Raw genomic sequence first — 21457 nt, forward strand, 5'->3', positions numbered from 1 at the left:
TATCCTGCGTCACCGTCTGTATGCAAACTTAGAATATATTCGAATCCTCAACTATTACAAAATTCCAATCCCTAGTTTAACAAGTCAGTACAATCAATACGGTACATAACAAGTAGGGTGGGTCGAAACGGACTTTTTCTCCGATTTCATTGCTACAAACTTTCTTTCTTGCGAATAATCATAAAACGACATTCCTGAAAGTTTGAGCTTGATCGAACATCGTCTTCATTTCTAAAAATGCTGATTCTTGCCAGTGTTCACTACCTGTGAAATAAGTAGGGCCAGTAAAAGTCATTAAAGTCATATTTTTTTGGTAATGCAGAAAGTTGTCAAACCGATAACAGTGAAACAACGACGTTTCTAGGGTGTCTATTTAAGAAGTTATAAAGTCATAAAAAGTTATATTTTCTGTTTTAGACCATAAAATATGACTTCATTTTTACTTCAAAATACAAAGATTGAGCCGGAGTAACTTTGTAAATGCAGGTCAAACAGCTCCTGTAGACATTGAACTTTGATAATTTGTGGTAGGGAGGCAATGAGAGTTCTCACGCTGAGTCTCACTTAGCATTGGAAGCAACATTTTTATTACTTTCTGTAGCCTAGTAATAGCGCTTGCTGTTTGATGTTAATTTGCATTGTGACATCATCTTGACATATTATTTTGCAACACACAATCCAGTCTCTGAACAATATAAACACTTGCAGTAGGCCACTACGTCGCTAATAAGCTGAACCGTCGTAACTCCAAAAATGCAGTTTTGAGAAAATTGAATTTTAAAGTTCACGCTGTGTTTGCTGTACATTGTTTGATCTTTCTAAAAGTTCTCTAACGGAAAAACATGAAAACTATACATTGTTTTTCATGGAGCTTTGTTGTTGAAAAAAAAGATAATTCTTTTTTGCAAAAATTGAACATTAGAAAAATGAGTATGGACATACGATAGTTTAACCATAAAAAATTGTCGAAATGTAGTTACAATAAAACAGCAAAATTGTTATGCGAAATAGAAAGAAATATAAGTAAGCCTTAAATATCAACGTGCAAAAAACGATTGAAAGACAAATTAACTAAAAGAAAAGGGAGTGTTAACGTGAAACGTGTAAAATTACTTTCAGAGCAGAGTATCGTAAGTCCCATTTTATTATTTTATTTTTTTGCAAAACTATCATAACTCCAATTTACGATAGTTTATCGTTCTGTATCATCAAAACTAAAGCAGATGGACTTACGATGCTTTCACAAACTAAACTGTAGTTTATAAAAAGTTTTATCAAATCAATCAAAAACGCAATTTTGAAAAATTTGGACTTACGATAGTTCAGCTTATTAACGGCGACTAAGTCAACCAGTGCTGAGACCTCAAGAGTCAAGGGTACTTTTCGAGTACAGAGCTTTGACTCTTACTACTAAGTAGCTGGTTTGGTAGGTAGGCCTACACATAGGCGCCGACTTTTGTTTTTGCACGGGGTGGCAGATAGCACAATATGGCAACCTATAAACTTTCAAACTGCATGTTTTTGTTTGATTTTTACTAAGCATTCGAAAATTGCATTTTTTTTAATGAAATTTGAAAATAGATATTCATTTAGGCCCTTTTTAGGAGGTGGAGCTATCAATCATCGAGATAATTTTATTTCCAAGTATTTTATAGCTGTCATAATTTATAGCAGTGGTTTCCAACCTTTTTTGGTGTCGGGGCCGAATTTCAAACTTCAGAGTACCTATGGAGCCGCATGAAAACACTCAAGTAATTAACGTGTGCTTTAGCGGATCGCCTATGTGTGCTTTAAGCGTGCTTTGTGCTAATTGGTATTGGTTGCCAATTATTGGGCTTGTCTTTGTGTTGATTTGCCTGTTTTGGGCTTGTTTCTTAGATTCACTTTCTTGTTTTCAAAAAAACAACTTGACATCACTGTGTAAGATGTAAAATGAAAATTTCACTGACAATGCAACCTCTACGACACAACGACAATACAGTTTGTAAACAATTTTGACTTCGCAAACAATTTTGACAAGTCATAAAATAATCGCCCTAGTTATTATAAATAGATTTTTTTATATTTTTTTGTGGGATTTTCAGGGGTCAACGAGAGCCGCAAGAAGGCTAGCTTGGAGCCGCATGCGGCTCTAAGAGCCGCGGTTGGGAATCACTGATTTATAGCGATATTGAGCAGTTTAAAATTTTTCAAAAAAGATTTTTGGGAGAGGCAATGGAAAGATCGTATTTTATTGATTAATAAATCCCATTGTAAACCTAACAAAAATGTAACAATGAGTTATGAAAAGTAACAAATAAAACGATTGCGACAACAACAAGGAAAAAAATCGTAGCCACGTGTTGCGTAATCTTCACGTAGCTTGCTTGATGTTACGCGAGTATCATGCTTGTGACAAAAACAATCATTTTCTTCGCAATACTGTATTGGTTCGCCTCTTGCTTTACGTTGACTTGAAGCGAAAACAAATGATCAAACAAAGATTTAAACGTCCGTTCAAATTACATTTATTTGCAGTAAGCATGGCCACCTGGAGATGCGGCCTGATTTGTCACATTTTGCAGATTTTGATTACAGCTACTGCTAGTGTTTGACTGACATTTTTTGAGATGTTTTTACTTTTTGCGATTTCCTAATGGCATAAAACTTTTTTTTTGCCTTGGGAAAGCAGTAGCAAATGAGAAAAAGTAAGTTGAAAAACACAAAATCAGACTGTTATTGAAAATTAACAATCTGACTAAAATCTTCGAAATCAAATTTTCTTTGTTTTTCAACATGTGAGAATGTTAAAACCTATTGTGTCATCTGGGAAAAAGAATAAGGAAAGCGTAAAAATCTAATTTTTAGAAAAATTTATTTAAACGTTCGCCCAAAGTTAGAAAAAACCTGGAAATTTCTGCAAAATGTGACAAATCAGGCCGTATCTTTAGGTGGCCATGCAATAAGTAATGTAACTTAAGCGGGGTGGCTGCCATCATGCCATAGAGGTTATGGGGTGGCGTGGCTGGCCACTCCGTAAGTCGGCGCCAGTGGATGCATTAGACATTTGAATTTTTGTAATGATTTTCAAGCGAAACAGAAGTGTTTTGTTAGTTGTTCGAGTGTGTTATTGTTCAAAAATCAAAATACATGTAAAAACTTACATACGAGTTATTAATTAGAGATTAGCATAAATTTGATGCTTTAAAACAAAGTCATATATTATCATATATTTCAAAAAATAAAGTCATATTTTTCAATTTTTTAGGTAAAAAAATGGTCCTAGTAATAAGCACAACGTCACTATCAAAGCAGTTGTAATTATTAGGGTAGGCCAGTTCGTGGTGCATTCCCAGGTCCAACGTCAATGCAGGTGAACAATGGTTGCGATTATTACAATTCAAGTACTTGACATTTCTTGGCACATTTTTTCAAATGATCAAAATATAGTCATCATAACACACATTATTACCTGATTTGTTGCCACACAAGTGTGGATGCGAGCCTTGCATTTCTCATCACGTCGGGAACAACGCCAGTATTTCTTAAGCCCGTCTGGACTATATTGAGCTAGTTGAAACATGTAGCCATCATGTAGAAAAACCTCACCTTTGCGCTGCGTACTAATTGATTCCTCTGCCATGATCAAGTAACATCAACTGAGAGTCTAACGAAGGAATTAACCAAAGGAATTTCAGGTCATGTAACGCCGAAACCCAGGTTTACTCTAAACTGCCACTTAGGTTTTAACTTCATCTTTTATGGCAAACGCTATTTGGCAACTGTCTTTTTTTCGTTGACACGTTTTGGCTGAGACTTTATCTCATTAACCCCTATTGGTAATCATGAAAACTGTTGTTTTCATGTAAAACACATATTTTGAACGAACCCAGACATCAAAACTCGTCATTTTTACATTGATTCAACGTCTGCAGACGTTGAATGAATGTAAAAATGACGGATTTTGCCGTCTGGGAAGGCACTCAAAGGTAAACACTGGATAAAATGCAAGAATGCAAAAGATACCATATTGTCGAATTAAAATACAAAATTCTCTAAATAAACAGAAGAACCGGACATACATTTCTCTGTTATCATTTTTAATGTAAAAAATCCTTTTGTGGTCCCTTTGTCTGGAACAAATAAAAACTGTGCTGTTGAAATTTCCGATTGTAGTTTTGGTCTCAATCTCATCATCATGATTTGGAGTAAGCTGTTTGTTACGTAATTCACAAGGCTAATTGTTCTGTGGAGTGACCATTCTGTTGCTCCGATTTTCTTTGGTAAAGTTATGAATATGGAACGTACCATATCACTAGGGATGTAACCGGTGTCATAAATATGATTTATGATCTCAGTGGTTAGGTCTAAACTCCACTCATCTAAAGCTTCGAGATCAACTATTGTGGAATAAAATACAAAATTCTCTACTGCAAATAAACAGAAGGCGTCGTTGGATTTAGAATTTTGTAATAGTTGAGGATTCTAATATATTCTAAGTTTGCATGCAGACGGCGACGCATGATACATGTCAATTTTATCTGAGCAAACATTGATAGTTCAAAAATAAATTTAATTTGTTTTTTAGTTTTAAGATCTCAGTGGTTAGGTCTAAACCCCACTCATCTAAAGCTTCGATGATTTCAACTATAAAAGAAGCGATATTATAACATTCTCTAAATAAACAGAAGATGTCGTTGTCCATTTTATGTGAGCAAACAGTTAAATTTAATAGTTCAAACATTTTTCGCTAAATTTTATTTCAATTTGTTTTTCTTTGTCGGAATGCAAAAGAAACGATGTTGGATTACAGAAGGATTATCGTTGGATTTTCAAAAAATTGCCGAATAGGAAACTAACCGCTAAAGACTGTAGCCCAATAGGGAACTAGCCGAATCGGATCAGCCAAATCGGACTAGCCGAATCGGGCTGTAGCCGAAAAGGGTAATAGCCGAATCGGACTAGCCGAATCGGATCAGCCCAATCGGACTAGCCGAATAGTAGCAGACCCTAGGTAGCCTCGGAATGGCCCGTTTCGGCGAGTCCGATTCGGCGAGTCCGATTCGACTAGTCCGATTCGGCGAGTTCCCTATTCGGCGAGAGCCTTTTTCGGCGAGTGCCCTATTCGGCGAGTTTTTGAAATTTTTAAAAGGAAATTATCGGGTACCGTAGCCTAATTGCAATTGCCGTTTTTACATCGTTTTAACGTCGCTAAACGTTGAAATCGTGCAGAAAGGAATAAAAATAAAATGTTTGAACTATTAAATTAAAATTCGTCATGTCAGTTCAGTTATTTTTATTTTTGACCTTCATATCAAAAACAATACACGTCAACATAGCAAAGGTAGAAGCGACAAAACGCGAACGTTAAAACGTGCTTGAATTCGTCATGTCAGTTCAGTTGTTTATCTTTCTGATCATGATATCAAAAACAATTCACCTCAACATAGCAAAGGCGTAGAAAAAGGTAAAAGCGACAAAACGCGAACGTTAAAACGTGCTTGTGACCGAAGTAAGTTATTGAGTTGAAAGAAATTTGGCAAGGTTGCATCACCTTCAGAAAAATTAAGATATGAAGGAAAAATAAAACAAAGAAAATGTTACAAAAAATATAATGTTTATATATGTCTATAAGTTAGTACTACGGTACTTTTGAATAGTTAAAATCATAGGCGCCTAACTATTTTTTTGGCCGTGGGGGCGAAAGCGTGTTTCATCAGCAGCAACGTAAATTCAGCGAAATGTCACGCAGATGGATGACGTAATTATGTCGCCACACTAGGATTGCTTTTATTGCCACACTCGGAGTTATCGCTACGTTCGACCTACCGTTAATTATTATAAACAAAGCTCGACCAAAACACATGCTTATGCGTCTGCGTTGGCTAGCGGTTGATGGACTGCGACTCTTTAAGCTAAGCGCAACATAAAGTTTAGCAACAAACTAGATTTATTAGCATGAAACAAGAGACGAAAAGGTTTACTAAAAGGTATACTGTAAATGGAATGAAAATACTAACTTGATCATATGCTTGAAAATATACCTGTTGAAAGCAAAATCATTCATGTTTACAGCAATTCAACAGCACGTCACCTTTAATAAATTTAAAAGTTGCTGACATCCGTAAACAGCCCTTGAAAAATAGTTACAGAGAGACGTTTGATTAAGTTTTTGACTTGACATTGCTCCCTTTTCAGTTTTCACTACAATATCGCAACTTATGGCTGACCAGCTTTCAAGTTTCAATTCGCTGTAATACGCCCGTTTTCGTGTTGCAGATGAAACAAAAGATGCGCATATTCCCCGCCTTTGATCGGGTTTCTATGGCAACGGACTTGTGTGCGCCATGCAGTTTGCGCGAGGCCGTTGTTGTGTTGATTATGCCGCTTGTGCGACTGTGGGCAGTGCGGTTTGTACCAGCCCTTGTTACGTTGGTTAGTGGTAACCTCAGGCCGAGACTTCAAGTTCATTTTCACAGCAACCGATTCACTGCCGCGACAATTCTCTGCAGAGGTTTCAACTTTTCAAAGCGACAGCGAGGCTGTTTGCAAGCGCATTAAGTTAAACGCACGATGCGTCTACGTAGCAAATTATGTTGTTTTTGGGTGCATTCAACATCTGATGACATTGAATCGACGCAAAATGGTAGATTTTTGCTATGTCACAGGCAGCAAAATTAGTCATTTTTACATTGATTCAACGTCTGCAGACGTTAAATCAACGTAAAAATGACAAATTTTTTTGCCTGGAGTGGGATTGTAGCATCGCTACTCGTTCTAGTGATTATTTACTGCGAAGCTGTTGCGGTTTGCATTTAAAAATGTTTTCCTGCTGCTTATCGCTAGTTCATCTATTGTTTTATGTATCAATGCAGCATAAAAAGTTGCTCCCACGCGGAAATGTGCGTGGGGGCCTGGCCCCCACGGCTTAGGCGCCTATGGTTAAAATGATTAGTTTGGATCAACAAATGTGTGACCTACACTCCTACAGCTTAGATTGAAAGGAAATTATCGGGTAGGCTACCGTAGCCTAGTTATCCCGACCAGCAAAAATTTGTTCCAAGAATCCAGTTAGCCTAACAGTTCATTTTTACATTGTAGTAACAGAATGAAAAGGCTAACCAAATGTGTGGCCTATCGTTTTAACGTCGCTAAACGTTGAAATCGTGTAGAAAAGGGTGCTTTTGCTGACTAGGATACTTTGAAACTGAGAAACATTCACAGAAGCCCTACGATACGTTGCATTTTTAAGATAATGTATTCAGACGTTGATTCAACGTACAAATGAAATGTTATGCTAAATGGGTTCTTGGAACAAATCGTAGGGCTTCTGTGAATGTTTCTCAGTTTCAAAGTATCCTAGTCAGCAAAAGCTCCCTTTTCTACACGATTTCAACGTTTAGCGACGTTAACACGATAGGCCACACATTTGTTTAGCCTTTTCATTCTGTTACTACAATGTAAAAATGAACTGTGTTCTTGGAACAATTTTTTGCTGGTCGGGATAACTAGGCTACGGTACCCGATAATTTCCTTGCAATCCAAGCTGTAGGCCACACATTTGTTGGTCCAAACTAATCATTTTAACTATTCAAAAGTACTAACTTAGTTATAGACATAAACATGATCTTTCTTTTTTTTTTGTAACATTTTCTTTGTTTTATTTTTCCTTCATATCTTAATTTTTTCTGAAAGTGTTGCGACCGTGCCTAATTTCTTTCAACTGAATAACTTACTTCGGTCACAAGCACGTTTTAACGTTCGTGTTTTGTCGCTTTTACCCTTTTCTACACCTTTGCTATGTTGACGTGTATTGTTTTTGATATCATGATCAGAAAGAGAAACAACTGAACTGACATGGCGAATTCAAGCACGTTTTAACGTTCGCGTTTTGTCGCTTCTACCTTTGCTAGGTTGACGTGTATTGTTTTTCATATGATGGTCAGAAATAAAAACAACTGAACTGACATGACGAATTTTAATTTAATAGTTCAAACATTTTCTTTTTATTCCTTTCTGCACGATTTCAACGTTTAGCGACGTTAAAACGATGTAAAAACGGCAATTATAATTAGGCTACGTACCCGATAATTTCCTTTCAAAAATTTCAAAAACTCGCCGAATAGGGCACTCGCCGAAAAGGGCTCTCGCCGAATAGGGAACTCGCCGAATCGGACTAGTCGAATCGGACTCGCCGAATCGGACTCGCCGAATAGTAGCAGACCCAGGTAGCCTAGCCAATTAATATTCCATCCAATCTGCACTTGAGGGTTATGAGAGCATTTTGTAAGTGTTTTTAATTTTTTTCTATATATGTATAGAATAGAATGAAAAATTATCTGAGCTTTGTGTTAAAACATGCTCTGATATACAGTAGTAATGTAGTATTAAAATAAGTGTAAAGCTCTACTTGTTACATTTATTTTTAACTAACCACTTTTGGGTAGTCATTGCTTGTGTCACATGTGCCAGACACATTAACTTATTAGAACCGACATAGATGTCATGGGACTGCTTTGAGTTTGTCTACAAGTTTTTGCAGTAAGTACTAGCATTATTCATTTGAGTACTTATTAATCATGTTTTTTATTATTTTTGATTAGGTGTGAAAAATTTTAGAATTAAATTGAAGCATGGCAAATTTGCTTATGCTATCCTTGTTGGTAGCATTTATAGTTATGTTGACATGGAAAGATGTTACCAGGAGTGTCAGTGCAAGCGTGGATAGTGAAGATGCACCGATCCCAAAGCTCAAGAATCAGTTAACTGTGCCTGTCGTCAAGTTTTTGATATGTCAGTCCTGAGGTTACCGTCGTGCCTTTGAGGAATACGCTCAGATAATTAATCAGCGTTACTCAGAGGTACAGATTGATGGTGGAAATTACCCACCTCCTAAAGCCTACCAAACAATTGCCTCTATTTTGTCTATTGTCAAGTTTATTCTTATTGGTTGTATATTGACTGGACAAAATCCTTTTCTTTGGGTTGGAATGGAAACGCCACAAATTTATTTGTGGGCGAGGGAAAATATTATATATGCTTGCTTTATGCTTTTCTTCATTACGAATGCAATAGAAACACAACTCATTTCAACAGGAGCGTTTGAAATTTCACTGAACGATGTTGTTATTTGGTCAAAGTTGAAGTCAGGCAGAATTCCGCAAGTTAATGAGCTCATGCAGATTATTGATTCTCACATTAACATGGGGAGGGCAAATGGTGCCGATCAATTTGTGCAATAATTACTTCCCATTTACTGTATGTGAATTCAGGTTTGACACGCAAGTGCTATTCGTTTGCATGACATGAAATTCAAAAACTGTTGTAATTTTAAACCACATAATTAATGATTAACTGAGTATGCACAATACTGGTCACTGGTCAGCTACGATTTTCTTCAAAAAAAAAAAGTTTAAATGTACAATGGAAATAATGTGAAAACTGATCTTATTATCTTGCAACATTCTTCATTGTTAAATTTAACTGCATGATCTGCGTTTTATTCATACAAAAGTTGTACTCGGTAATGAAATAGAAACGTATAAAATGTTTAAAGCTATTTTAATTGTTTTCTGGTTTAGTTGTACATCAGAAAAATCAGATAACTTTTACTGTACCTCTGATACTTTTTCTCACCTCAAATGAAAAGTAACACCTGTTGTATGCTTGTTGAATTCTCAGTAACAATAATGTAGTGTGAAATATGTTTTTGAAATATGTACATTATTACGTGCTCATTTCTTGTGTATATGTTTGTATATAAGTAACTGAAATGTAAAGATCCTAATTGCATTTTTGTTGTGTGTCACTCTGTATCAACAGAAAATTCTTGTACAATTGGAGTTTTGTTGTCAATGTTTGCCGCATTTTAATGGTAACACTTTCTTGATGGTATGACATGACAATGGTTTTGGGAATACTGTATAATGTGCATTTGAAAGATGTTTTGACAAATCTATGGCAAAGGTTTTGACAGTGCTTCTGTAAAAGCTTTATTAGCATAAGAAGTATTTGATGTATACTATAGTGTAGGCCTATAGTTTTTGCCATGTTTGCAAGCTTTTTAAATGCATAGTTAGTGATGAAAGATGATTTGTGCTTAACGATCCATGTTAATTACAATACTTTTTCGCTAGATTGGTGTCTCACTTTTGTTACAACTTTTTGTCATTGTTTTGATTTTGCATTAACTCAACAAATGTCAGGATTTGAATTGCTTTCAGACCAAGGCTACAGGTAACTTAGTTTATTGTGCAGCGGAATGGCCCGATTCGGTGAGTTCCCTATTCGGTGAGAGCCTTTTTCGGTGAGAGCCCTATTCGGTGAGTTTTTTTTTTAAATTATTGCGCGCCGTAGCCTAATTATCATTGCCGTTATAGGGGTTAGGGGTTTTTGGGGATTTGGGTTTTGGGGGGTTTGGGTTTTTTGGGGTTTTGCAGTTTTGGGGTTTTTTGGGAGTTTTTTTTTTTTTTGGGGGGTTTTGGGTTTTTTTGGGGGTTTTGGTTTTTTTGGGGGTTTGGGTTTTTGGGGTTTTGGTTTTTGGGTTTGAGGTTAGGGGGTTTGGGGTTTTGGGGTTAGGGGTTTTAATTAGGCTACGGTACCCGATAATTTTCAAAAAAAATTCAAAAAAATCACCGGATAGGGCTCTCACCGAAAAAGGCTCTCACCGAATCGGACTCACCGAATCGGACTCACCGAATAGTAGCAGACCCATTGTGCAGTATGTGCATTGTCATTGTGCACACCCTTTGAGGCCCATTTAATTTAACTGCAGTTTTATTTAAAACTTTCTTTTTTGGTTTGTGTTTGGATTATATTAAATTGTATTAATTGGATTTTTGTAAATATAATAATCTTTAAATATGTTAAACTTGATAACGTTGCTCGGCTTCGTATGCCTATGGTTTAACAAGACAAACTCTCTACCGAAGCTGGATTATATATTAAGCAAACATTTTACTTACACAGTATTCTTATTTAGAACGTATAAATTACTGTTGCTTTTTATTTGCGTATGTGTCAGTTCAACACAAAAGCGCTGTGGTGTTTATTTATTGTTATACATTTTTATTGGCTTTTACTTTATTCTTTAGAATAGATGGCCGTAAACCAAATGAATTACGTATGATCCGTTGCAACCTGGGAGTTTTCACGCAAGCTGATGGTTCTGCTTATATAGAGCAAGGAAACACAAAGGTCTTTGTTGTAATATGTTTTTAATTAATTAGATATGCACTATGCAGCATTTTATAAGTCACAGATTGCTTTTCTCAAATTGCTGCCTGCTGTTCTGCATTAGAAATGCCTGTATCTCTTGTTAGCAGTAATCAAAAGGGTAAGTAGAAATAGAATCTGTGTTACTCAGCACCGATTTCCGGTACCTCGATACGGCAAAAATCCTATGGTTTTGTCTACGCTTGGCCTACCTAACTCGACACCGTTGTTGCGGCCCCGTAAAAGTATGTGGTATTCTATAAGTCGACGATTTCGGTACCCGACCGTCATCATGCTGTGCTTCCAGAGTGCTAGAAACAGTTGGTAATTGCTTGTCATTATTAGCGTCTTTCAGTTGTGTTGGCATTGACAGGCATTGATTATTATCTACTTTTCACAGTTTGTCTACTTTTATTTTGCTTTCAAGCTACTGTATGTGGTTGCAAATTTCATTTTGCTAATTTGTAAAAACCCGATTTGCGTTGATGAAACAATTATATAACGTCGCTACTTGCTACAAACCACGATTTTCTAAGTCTAGGAATTCTATAAAACTAAAATGTTTTAACTTTGCCAAAGAAGTACGACACTGCACAAGATAGGCTATAAAAGACAAGGCAAAGTTTTCAACATTTCGAAGATAACGTTGATTACAATTATCGAAAGCTCCGATTAATGTCATGCAGGATTATCAAGCTGGAAAGAACAGTAACTTAAAGGGAAATAATTAGTCTACAGTATGTCTAACTTAGTACTTCAGTTGCAGGTGTGTCGCACTGACCCGCGTTTTCTGCTTATTTTTGGTCCAGGTTTTTCGCTTTGCACAGCAAGTTGTTTCCTTTTGGTCACTGACCGACCTTTTTGCGCATAATCTGATCTCTTAACAAATAGCTGTTGCCTTTAATAGCTGAAGCTTATCCGCTCATCAACTAAAAAACTAAGCAATTATTAACCGCTTTCCAGGCGTCATGCTCCAAGCATCTGGTTTAACAAACTAAGCTCGTAAAAAGCTGTGCATAAGCTATTCTGCGCTGCGTAACTACGTATTTTTAAGCAGCAAATTTTACAAACGGTATGTTTTTTTCTGAACACATCTCAATCTCGTTTCAAACTAGCTTCATCCTGCGTCGAAAACTCACGCCTGCTTATATGAACAAAAACGCATTGTTTGCAATGCTTGGGTGAAAACTTTACGAGGCTGATTCCTCGACAATTCCAATTCCCTTTTAGATGTCAAGTTGGTTGCCGACTTCTATAGTTCACTGAATAAATATATACTACACCACGCCAACAAGCCAAGTCCTTTCTCAATTTTTTTTCTGTGTACTTAGGTGTTAGCTGCCATCTATGGACCTCATGAACCCAGCAAAAGAAGTCAGGTATCTATGATGTTGAGATTTTTAACCCTTTCAATGTCTGTATTTTTTTTTCAGCAAACTGACCTTCCATGTTTACCTTGCCAACATTGTAGTGCAAAATAAAATACAGTAGTGCTATCCAACAAAGGTTAGGTCTTGTTGAGAATTGACGTTGATGCCGCCTTTAAGTCTTTGTTTGACATTTTTATGCTACTCGCAGCATGTTACTTATGGCAAGAACTGACAGCGATAGACACATGTTTCGCCCCCAAGGCTAGGCTCATCGGTATCGCACCACTAAATAATTTATGCCACATAGCTTTTGACAGTTAACGAAATTCTTACCAGTTACATCTTGTCAAGTAGTTTCCCTTGTGAGTGAGACAGCAGTAACCAATAACATCTTTCGGACATGAAATGTTGATGCAAGTTACACGTTTCATTTTTTCAAACACTTGTTCAGGTCTCACATGACAAGTGTTTTATCAACTGCGAATACAGCCAAGCGACTTTCAGCACAGCCGAGCGCAAGCGAACGTCAAGAGGAGACCGCAAAGGGCAGGACATGTCTGCCCATATCAAGCAAACCTTTGAAGCTGCAATACTCACTTCACTTTATCCAAGGTAAAGTCTCTGCTCGCATTCCCAGCTTAACAAAGGTGAGCGTCGCGTATCTTCGATGTGGGGGAAATTATTTGGTTCTTTATTGCGTTCTGAGTGTAGAATAGCCTATTGTTCATGCTTTTTTTTGGAAAAATAAATTTATGTGTTTTGTAATGTTTGGCCTACGACTATCAGTGTAATAACAAGCGCGGTTGAGACAAGGAAACCCCTAATGATTCTTGTAAAAGTAAGCCAGGTTGTTCAGTTTTCAAAGTTGGAACGAGTTTGAGAAGTCATTGTGATGTAATCATAAAAGAACGCTCACTGTAAAAAAACAAACTGTTGCTCATGCGTCAAAATGCACGAGATAGGGCACCGGCTGAAACTGTATTTGACTCTTGTTTTGCAAAACCAGGTCCAGATGTTTGGAATATGGGGTCTGGAAAGCGGTCAATGATCAAAAAATTTAAGCTTATAATCGAATTACTTCCTGTTACTGCTGACAACAAATGTTTGGATAGAATAATGTGCAAGAAACTCATTCGATGGTCAAAGGATATAATTTAATGCTCAAAATTGAAAATAAGCAAAACACGCAATTATGTGCTACTGACCTTCAATAAAATCAATCAGTTCGATACAATATCTCAGCAAATTACTGTTCTTTGCCACTAATCTTATTGGAACTTTTGTTGTGATTAACGATGACATCGAAATATTGTTTTGTTCAACAAACTTGATATTTCGAGGACATCGTTGATTGTATACAACAAAAGTTCAGCAAACTTTGTGTTGTTTTTTCTCGACTTTTACGCCTTGTAATGATGTCGTACTTTTCTTGTCAAGTTAACCATTTCAACTTTAAATATTTTCCTGACATTGTTGAAAATTGTAATTTCCTGGAGCGTAATTTGTTACCATGCGAAAAACTTAACCTGGCATTTTACGAATAAGCCAATTGAAACTTGTAAACGTCCAGCTTGGAAGCAGAAAAGTGAATAAACGGTGAAAAACAAATTTTAAAGAATCCCTTCAACTCCATTAGCACTTCATGCTCTGCTTCGCATTGATATTCACCTCATTATTGCATGGCTCATATACTCAAAAAACTTAATTCCTTTCCGGTGTCAGTCTACAGTCGATGCATTTATTTTCTCAGATCTCAAATCGACATATACTTGCAAGTGTTACATGCCGATGGAAGCAACTACTCTGCCTGTGTCAATGTTGCAACTCTTGCGTTAATCGATGCCGGAATAGCCATGAAAGTAAGTTGAAACGTTTTCAGTGATACACTGTCATACTTAATGATCTTACACATTGTATGTCGTTAGTTTACCTTAAACATAATTTCTTTGAGTTGCAAACTTGACCGAGTGGTAAGAAGTCAGAGCCTTTGAGTGATGCTCAAAAGGACGTCAGTTCGACACCGCTCTAGAGCACGCTGTTGTGCCTCGACAAGATACTTTCCTGAATGTTGGGAGAAGCTGGTTCAATGATTACTTTTCAGCTAAAAGTTGCCTGTTGTGTTGCATCTGTGATTCGCAATGTACAATCTTGTTGCAATGGGGGCAAAATCAAACATGATTGGTTTCTACTCTGTTTTTACTCTCACTCAGGTTACTACTCTCACTCTGTTTTTACCATGATTATTATGATTATGTTCAAATATCGAAAGCACTTTTGAAATTGCCATTGATTGTAATTTAGATTAAAATATTATTAAATGTTAAAACAAGTAATAATCAGTTGAGTTAATATTATGTAGACTAATGGGCGAATTAGATTTACAAATTTTGTTGTTGAATGGATGTAACTTTAGGATTTTGTTTGTTCCTGTTCTGCCAGTCTTACAAAAGCGACTCCATTAATTGACATCAATCATATCGAAGAAACATCAGATGGTGCTGAATTTTCAGCTTCTGTCCTGCCAAAGTTAAATCAGATCGTTTACTCAGAATTAAACGGACGGTAAGACTACGCAATATTTACATCATTTTTCTGCCTTTAGACGTATTTTTACGTTATGACTTATATCAGTATTCAAATTTTTTTTTAAAGTGGTTTTCAACCTATATAATTTGTTGATCACGAAACGTGCTAATTACTGTACAAGAAAGGTGACTGACTGTACTTAGTCACAACAACTTTTACAATGAAATTCAATTTTTATTTATTTGTTTCGGTCCCGGTGTGCATCTTATCTTACAACATTTTTGTCAAAACCGTGACGACTCAACATCCGGGTTTGTGTCGTTTTACGTCAGCTGAATAAACACTTGTCTTCTGCAACATGAGTGAACTTGTCATGGGTTTGTGTGACGTGTCTTTTTGTAGGGACTCTTCTCTCATTGTCCACTTAATGAAATGTTACATAGAACAATGTAAGATCAGCCTTTCCAATAAACTTTTAGCCCTATTTATTGTACAGTATCGATTGTCACAGTAGCTGATTGTCCAATGAACTACCCAACTTTAAGTGCTACCAGTGATGAGGACTGTTCGGTCCTAGTGGTAACCGTGTTTACAGTCAACCTCCTGTGTTGCTTGTCTTAATTTATATTATTTCTGTCATTTCTTATGATATAGCCTATTATGATGAGCATTATGTGGAGTATTACGATGTTCTTTTAAGTCTAATTAGTGAATCTACACTCTACAGTCTAGTCGTCTGATACAGGTTAACTTATCGATAAAAAAAGTAGACAGTACCACACTAAATTAACAAATTCAAGTTCTTTTAAGTTAAATTTAATAATCTTGAATTTGCCAATTTAGTGTGATACGCCATACTTTTTTCTGATCATTTTATCACACTACGCATCCTTTTGGATCATTGGTGAAGTCAAAAGAAGATTTTAATGAAAAGTTTTGTGACAAAGTTTTATTTCGGTAACTTATCGATTATTGTCTTGATGTCTTGATTATTTTAGAACAAATGTTTCATAGAAGCAAAAGTTTAATTTCACAGTACACCTTCTTGAAACGCAAGCTAAAAATATCATTTTTAGTTCAACTGTAGTCTTGCTGTGCCTGAATAGTGAACTTGAAATACTCATCAGTTTTTTGCAAACTCCATAAACTGAAGCACAGCGAAGTGTGGTATGATTGTTATGATTTTTCACGCAGGTTACACGCAGACGAAATGACGAAAGTAGTCGACGCTGTGATAACTGGTTGCAACGACACCTTCGTTGTAATGGAAAGAACCGTACAAGAACACATGGAGGAAACTGTTTCAAATTTCACTCATTCTTGATATGAGTCCCATTGCTCAAACATTTTTATGAATTAAAATGCGCTATCTTGCTTGGTTCACGACAATAAAAGTTTTGTAACAAAAAGGACAAACCAGAACACAAACTTTTTCATATTAGGAGCTATAGTTTATCCAAGTATGAACATTTGCGACTTCAAAATGAGTTGGTTGTAATCGCCGTCATCACCCGTGAAATGAATTTTCGCGTTAATGTTCAATCAAAGTCTTGAGAAGTTGAGCCTTGACAAGTGCAATGTGCTCACAAAACTGAGAAGGCCTATATAAAAATTGCCGGAATTGACAATAAGCTCATTGGTAGGCTATTTCGCGTGTATTCTTTGATATAAATCTAGTGATGAAATGTACCGCAGTTAGAAATAATAACTTAATTAGGTATTTAACAAAATATCAATTCTAGGCTACTGAGAGTCAAATCCGTCTTTTTCTTCTCGGTCCTAGTAGTTTTTAAGCTGTTTGCTGTCTCGCATGTTTGTCAAATTTGCATAAGTTTGCGAAGCATTTGGTAGTGTTTTCATCATGCCAGTCGGGAAAGTCTGTCTCTCACTATGGTGACAAAAGAAACGAATCCAAACATTAACAATGATGGGACTTTCTTCAACGGACATGCCGTTCCAGTTGCTCCTATTTCGTATATTTCAGTTGTTCCTATTTTATGTGTTCCAGTTGCTCCTATTTCTTGTGTTCCAGTTGCTCCTATTTCGTGTTGATTGCAATCATCTGATGAAAATAAGAATTTAAGTAAAGAACTTGAGTAGCCTAAGCTAATCACTTTTTCTTTCTTACTGGAAAACATATAGAGCAGGAGCAGGGGTGTCAACCTTTTTGGCCAAAAGACCACATGCGGTTTAGGAATGATTGCGCGGGCCACTTTTTTTACAATTAGGCTAGCCTAAGAACAATAAACATACGGTACCAAGATAAAACTTAGTAAAGTCATACGTCGACATTTCAATGTGAAGTTTGATACTGTTTAGCAATATTCGGTGAGATGGACGATGTAGCAATATGAAGCGAGTTTTCCATATGGCTGTTAGAAGTGTTAGAAATTAGTGATCTCAGGGGATTTGACCCAAGAGAGCCACTTCATCGGGTACAGATGACCAGGCTCTACCAGATAAAGGGGCTGTCTGGGACATGGTTTATCCGCGAAAAAACTTTTTCGCACAAGAAGGTGAGGTTACGAAAACTGCCTGTGCATCCTCTGATGTTTTTCTTTATAGAGAAATATTTTTCATATCACTCCAGAGTGCAGAAAATATTTCACTGCTAAATGCGTTTGGCGCGAGTCTCTAATATCAGATGTAGCTCAAATGCTCAATAAAGCAAGAATCATTAGCCTACTGACTGACTTTAGAACTCTTGATTCTTGAAGCACGAGTACGATTGTGTGGAAAGGATGTGGACGCAGCCTAACAATGTGCATTCTGATGCAATAAAATTAGCTTGAACAGTTGTGCATCCCTGCACTAGGGACTATAAGAATAGTAGAGTAATAGACAAAAATGCGAATTTTTCGTACTGTAAGTTTGCCATAAATTACGTAAGCGATCAAGTTGATAATATAAGTCATTTCGAAAAATACTGCGCGGGCCACGGGTTGGACACCCCTGATATAGAGCCTACGGATTTTACCGGGCTATAAAGAACGATAATGAATATTTAAAGCAAACAATAAACTTTTCCATGCAATTCTACAATAAATTTTTAACGCTTTCAAATAGTTATTAATTTCAGCCTCAGAATTATCAGTAGGCTATCTTTGCATGCGTTTATTTGGCTGGTTTAGCTGGGAACCCAACCCCCCTGCGTAGGCTATGCCAATGTTAGTGAGCAAACCTTCTTGGCATGTTGCGAGGCATCGCGTTTCGAATACTGTTTGTTGTCTGCAAGGCGCATAGCCAACTTTTGCTGTGCAGCCTCTTTCAACTCTGATGATATCCACGGCGTCTGCAAATTAAAAATGCAAACTGGTTGGTTTCTGAGGGCTCATAGAAAGGATTTCGCAATTTATTATTGAACTATTTTGTGAAATGCGGTTCTAGGAGTGACTAGTTATCCCAGTAGCATAGCGGCAACAGTTGCCTTCTTTGGATTTAAAAGATCACTGCTTCTTGTAGCCTACTAGGCCTATGTGATCAATGCATAAACAAAAAATATCGGCCATTTAGTATTTAGCCCATCTATGGGCTAGATCAGAGTTTTTTTAACCAAGGGTGCGAGACCTGTTCTCAGGGGGTGAGTGGTTGCCGAATAATTAAGGTCAATTATAAAATGTCATTAAGTGCTATGCTTGTTACCGGTCTTTTGACCAACATTTAAAAATGTAAGTGATGAGGCTATTACTTTTTAGACATTTTAGGGAGGGGGGGAGTGCGAGAACTGGTTGGTGATTTCAAGGTGGTAAGCTACTGTAGTGGACGTTGAATTGTCTGAACATCCGCCCATATCTAGCTGTAAATGCTACAGCAACATCCCGAGTACGAGCTTGGTAGTGGGATGACATGAGGAACAATACCTTGTTCTTCTGCGAGTATGAGTTTATTACCAGAAAAGGAACGAACTTCCGGATCGAAAAACGTTGCAGCCAAATAATAACTTGATTAAAAATAGAATGAATTGAACTGATTCAGAACATGAAAACTAAACTATAACCATAACTAAATGGACATCGTGACTTCTAAATTGCAGAGATGTACGTATACGCCGCAAATTCTACGCCGCAGACTTGCGGCGTAGGCTACACTTTTTGTTTACGCTAATGCTTACGGCTACATTTTTTTGGATAGTTGTCGCTTGAGGCTACGCCATAAAGTTTTCGCGGTTTTTTAGCGCATAGCGTCAACGCATACTTTTTAATGTATTTTTTTCTCGCTACAACACGCCAATACCTTCCAGCGCTGCAGTTGAAAGAATGTTTTCAATGGGCAAAACCATATTGGAACCAAAACACAGCAAAATGTCAGATGAACACTTTCAAATGCTTGTGTTTCTTCGTGGAAATTCAAAATAAAACTTGTTTGTTTCGAGTGGTTTATACCGTGGGAATGTTTGGCCCCTAGCAAACAAATGAGTTTACGCTAGTGTATGCGCTGACGCCGCCAACTTTTTTTACAAGTGACGCTGACGTCGCTGACCCACACGGCGTATGGGGTTTTTCGAACAATGAGTTTTGTAAACATTTTTTGTCAATATTTTTTGTATGCGCGTACATCACTGCTAAATTGACACCATGACTTCCAAGAAAACAATCCGTGGTGAACTGACTAAAATAACGCACCACCCATTGACTTACAAAAACCATAGGCAACTGATAGGCCTACAGACTTTTTTGTTTGACACTGAGGAGTTGATTTTAAGGAAGCCCAGTGTGATTAGAATGCTTCCAGCACTGCAGCATGCGACAGATGCCAACGCTATAACGACGTAAAACTACGTAAGTTATATGTATATCAAACCCTACTAAGTGGTACAAATTCTAAGGCAACGTCCAAATTCTAGCCAGCACAAACACAGATTTCACAACAGCAATAAGAGGCAAAAAAACGTAGGAAAAGCCCCAGCCGCTACACTACTAACAAGGAAAAAGGTTAAAAACCATTGGGCTAAAGTATACAAAACTTTTTCCCTTTTATGATGCTGTCCCAAGTCACCCTTTCCGTAGCTTACCTATTTTCTGAGTTTCTGTTTTACAAAATTTTTGCTCGTCAGGACATTCGATTAGAAAGGAACTGTTCAATTCAGATCCAATGCACTCGGTTGAGTTTGTTGTTTTCGAGTCATAATAACAATCGAAGCACATCAAAGCTGAAGCGACTGCAGATACAATAAATAAAAAACGTGTAATAAATATTTACTGCAATATTGCTTTTGTAATAACAGTAGTTTCTGCTTATTTAGCCGAACATGTTTTATCAACTCTGGTATCAACTGTAGGCTATATCTGTTAATTTATATTTGAACGAAGTAGGCTAACCATAAAGCAATAAAAATAGCCTGCAATGTATTCAACTTACCTTGAAAAAGAAGAAAGCTCCCTATAAGTTTTGTGACATAATCCATTGTACAATCAGTGCATTGCCAACGAAAAAGTTAACCAACGCTAACAAAAACAGCAAATGGGTTATTCAATTATCACACAATGCCATTTTCACTCTTGGCCCTGAGAGCATGGGCTTCGCACGATATGTTCGCAGCCGCAAAGTAGGCCTAAAGGTTCCTACATTTATATTAATTTACAAGTCATGTAACCAAGTCGTTCATTTCAAGCATTGTTGTGGGTGTTGCACCTATCAGAAGACATTTCATTTTCTTGATTGATGTTAGTAGCCTACCAATGTTTTATTTGATAGATTTCGTAAAAAAGAATAAATTTTTAAGGATACTTAAATTCATCACTGACAATTAAAATTATTTATTAACAATAAAAAAGCGTGCATTGCTTTAATTCTTTTCCTCCAATAACGAATAGGCCTAATGGTCTAACTTTAGAATTATTGCTAATACAAATTCATCCAGTACATTTGGTGACTCTTTTTCCGTAAATATTAGTCAACTTCAAACCTGGCATAACTTCCAGACTGCATAAAAGTTGCAATTAACTTTTGGGTTGATATAGCCTAATTCTTAGACCCCTATAATGGGTATCAACCGTGCCTTTCATGTCCAATTTTTTTGCTACCTCAAAAATTATTTCTTTCCTGTAGCCTATCCCGCGTCATACCTTGCCAAATTTTGAACTGATTATCTTGTTTTTGTCTCAAGCACGTCATGACATTTGCGTTTTGTCGCTTCTACCTTATTCCAGACATCTGCTATATTTGACACGTATTGTTTACGTTGTGATGGTCAGAAATGAAAAACAAAAAAAACAAAATAAACCGAAATATTGCGTCTTTAATAATTTCATTTAAAAAAATGGTTCCGGCTATAAAGAAAAAGAAGATAAAGATAGCCTTTGTGCAAATCCTATATATAATAAACGACTAAAAAAGTTCGACATTATGCAAATTTCAAGCTTATTTGA

At 36.7% G+C, this 21457-nt stretch overlaps 2 protein-coding genes and 1 pseudogene across 2 annotated transcripts; 2 read left to right on the forward strand and 1 right to left on the reverse strand.

Moving 5' to 3' along the window:
* The first annotated feature begins 8583 nt into the window (after nt 1–8583).
* LOC145782814 (thioredoxin reductase-like selenoprotein T) lies at nt 8584–10116 on the forward strand (annotated as a pseudogene).
* Nucleotides 10061–16803, forward strand: LOC145782806 (exosome complex component RRP41-like). The gene is made up of 7 exons (XM_082594573.1): nt 10061–10215; nt 11073–11175; nt 12525–12572; nt 13015–13175; nt 14314–14422; nt 14977–15125; nt 16284–16803. The coding sequence occupies exons 1-7, from the start codon at nt 10061–10063 to the stop codon at nt 16411–16413; spliced, it is 855 nt and encodes a 284-aa protein (XP_082450699.1). The 3' UTR covers nt 16414–16803.
* A 137-nt stretch (nt 16804–16940) lies between these two features.
* LOC145782824 (uncharacterized) lies at nt 16941–20535 on the reverse strand. The gene is made up of 4 exons (XM_082594593.1): nt 20448–20535; nt 20101–20247; nt 18271–18381; nt 16941–17151 (listed from the first exon to the last, which is right to left on the reverse strand). The coding sequence occupies exons 1-4, from the start codon at nt 20491–20493 to the stop codon at nt 16949–16951; spliced, it is 507 nt and encodes a 168-aa protein (XP_082450719.1). The 5' UTR covers nt 20494–20535; the 3' UTR covers nt 16941–16948.
* Nucleotides 20536–21457: the final 922 nt, after the last annotated feature.

This window comes from Aplidium turbinatum, chromosome 1, assembly GCF_918807975.1.
Source record: "Aplidium turbinatum chromosome 1, kaAplTurb1.1, whole genome shotgun sequence".
Taxonomy (NCBI): Eukaryota; Metazoa; Chordata; class Ascidiacea; order Aplousobranchia; family Polyclinidae; genus Aplidium; species Aplidium turbinatum.

Coding starts and splice junctions, on each gene's coding strand:
- LOC145782806 (XM_082594573.1), top strand. CDS start 10,061: ATGAAAGATGATTTGTGCTTAACGATCCATGTTAATTACAATACTTTT. Junction 10,216..11,072: donor CTTTCAGACCAAGGCTACAG/GTAACTTAGTTT, acceptor TTTATTCTTTAG/AATAGATGGCCGTAAACCAA. Junction 12,573..13,014: donor AACCCAGCAAAAGAAGTCAG/GTATCTATGATG, acceptor ACACTTGTTCAG/GTCTCACATGACAAGTGTTT.
- LOC145782824 (XM_082594593.1), bottom strand. CDS start 20,493: ATGGATTATGTCACAAAACTTATAGGGAGCTTTCTTCTTTTTCAAG. Junction 20,248..20,447: donor GAGCTTTCTTCTTTTTCAAG/GTAAGTTGAATA, acceptor TTGTATCTGCAG/TCGCTTCAGCTTTGATGTGC. Junction 17,152..18,270: donor CCTCGCAACATGCCAAGAAG/GTTTGCTCACTA, acceptor TATTTTCATCAG/ATGATTGCAATCAACACGAA.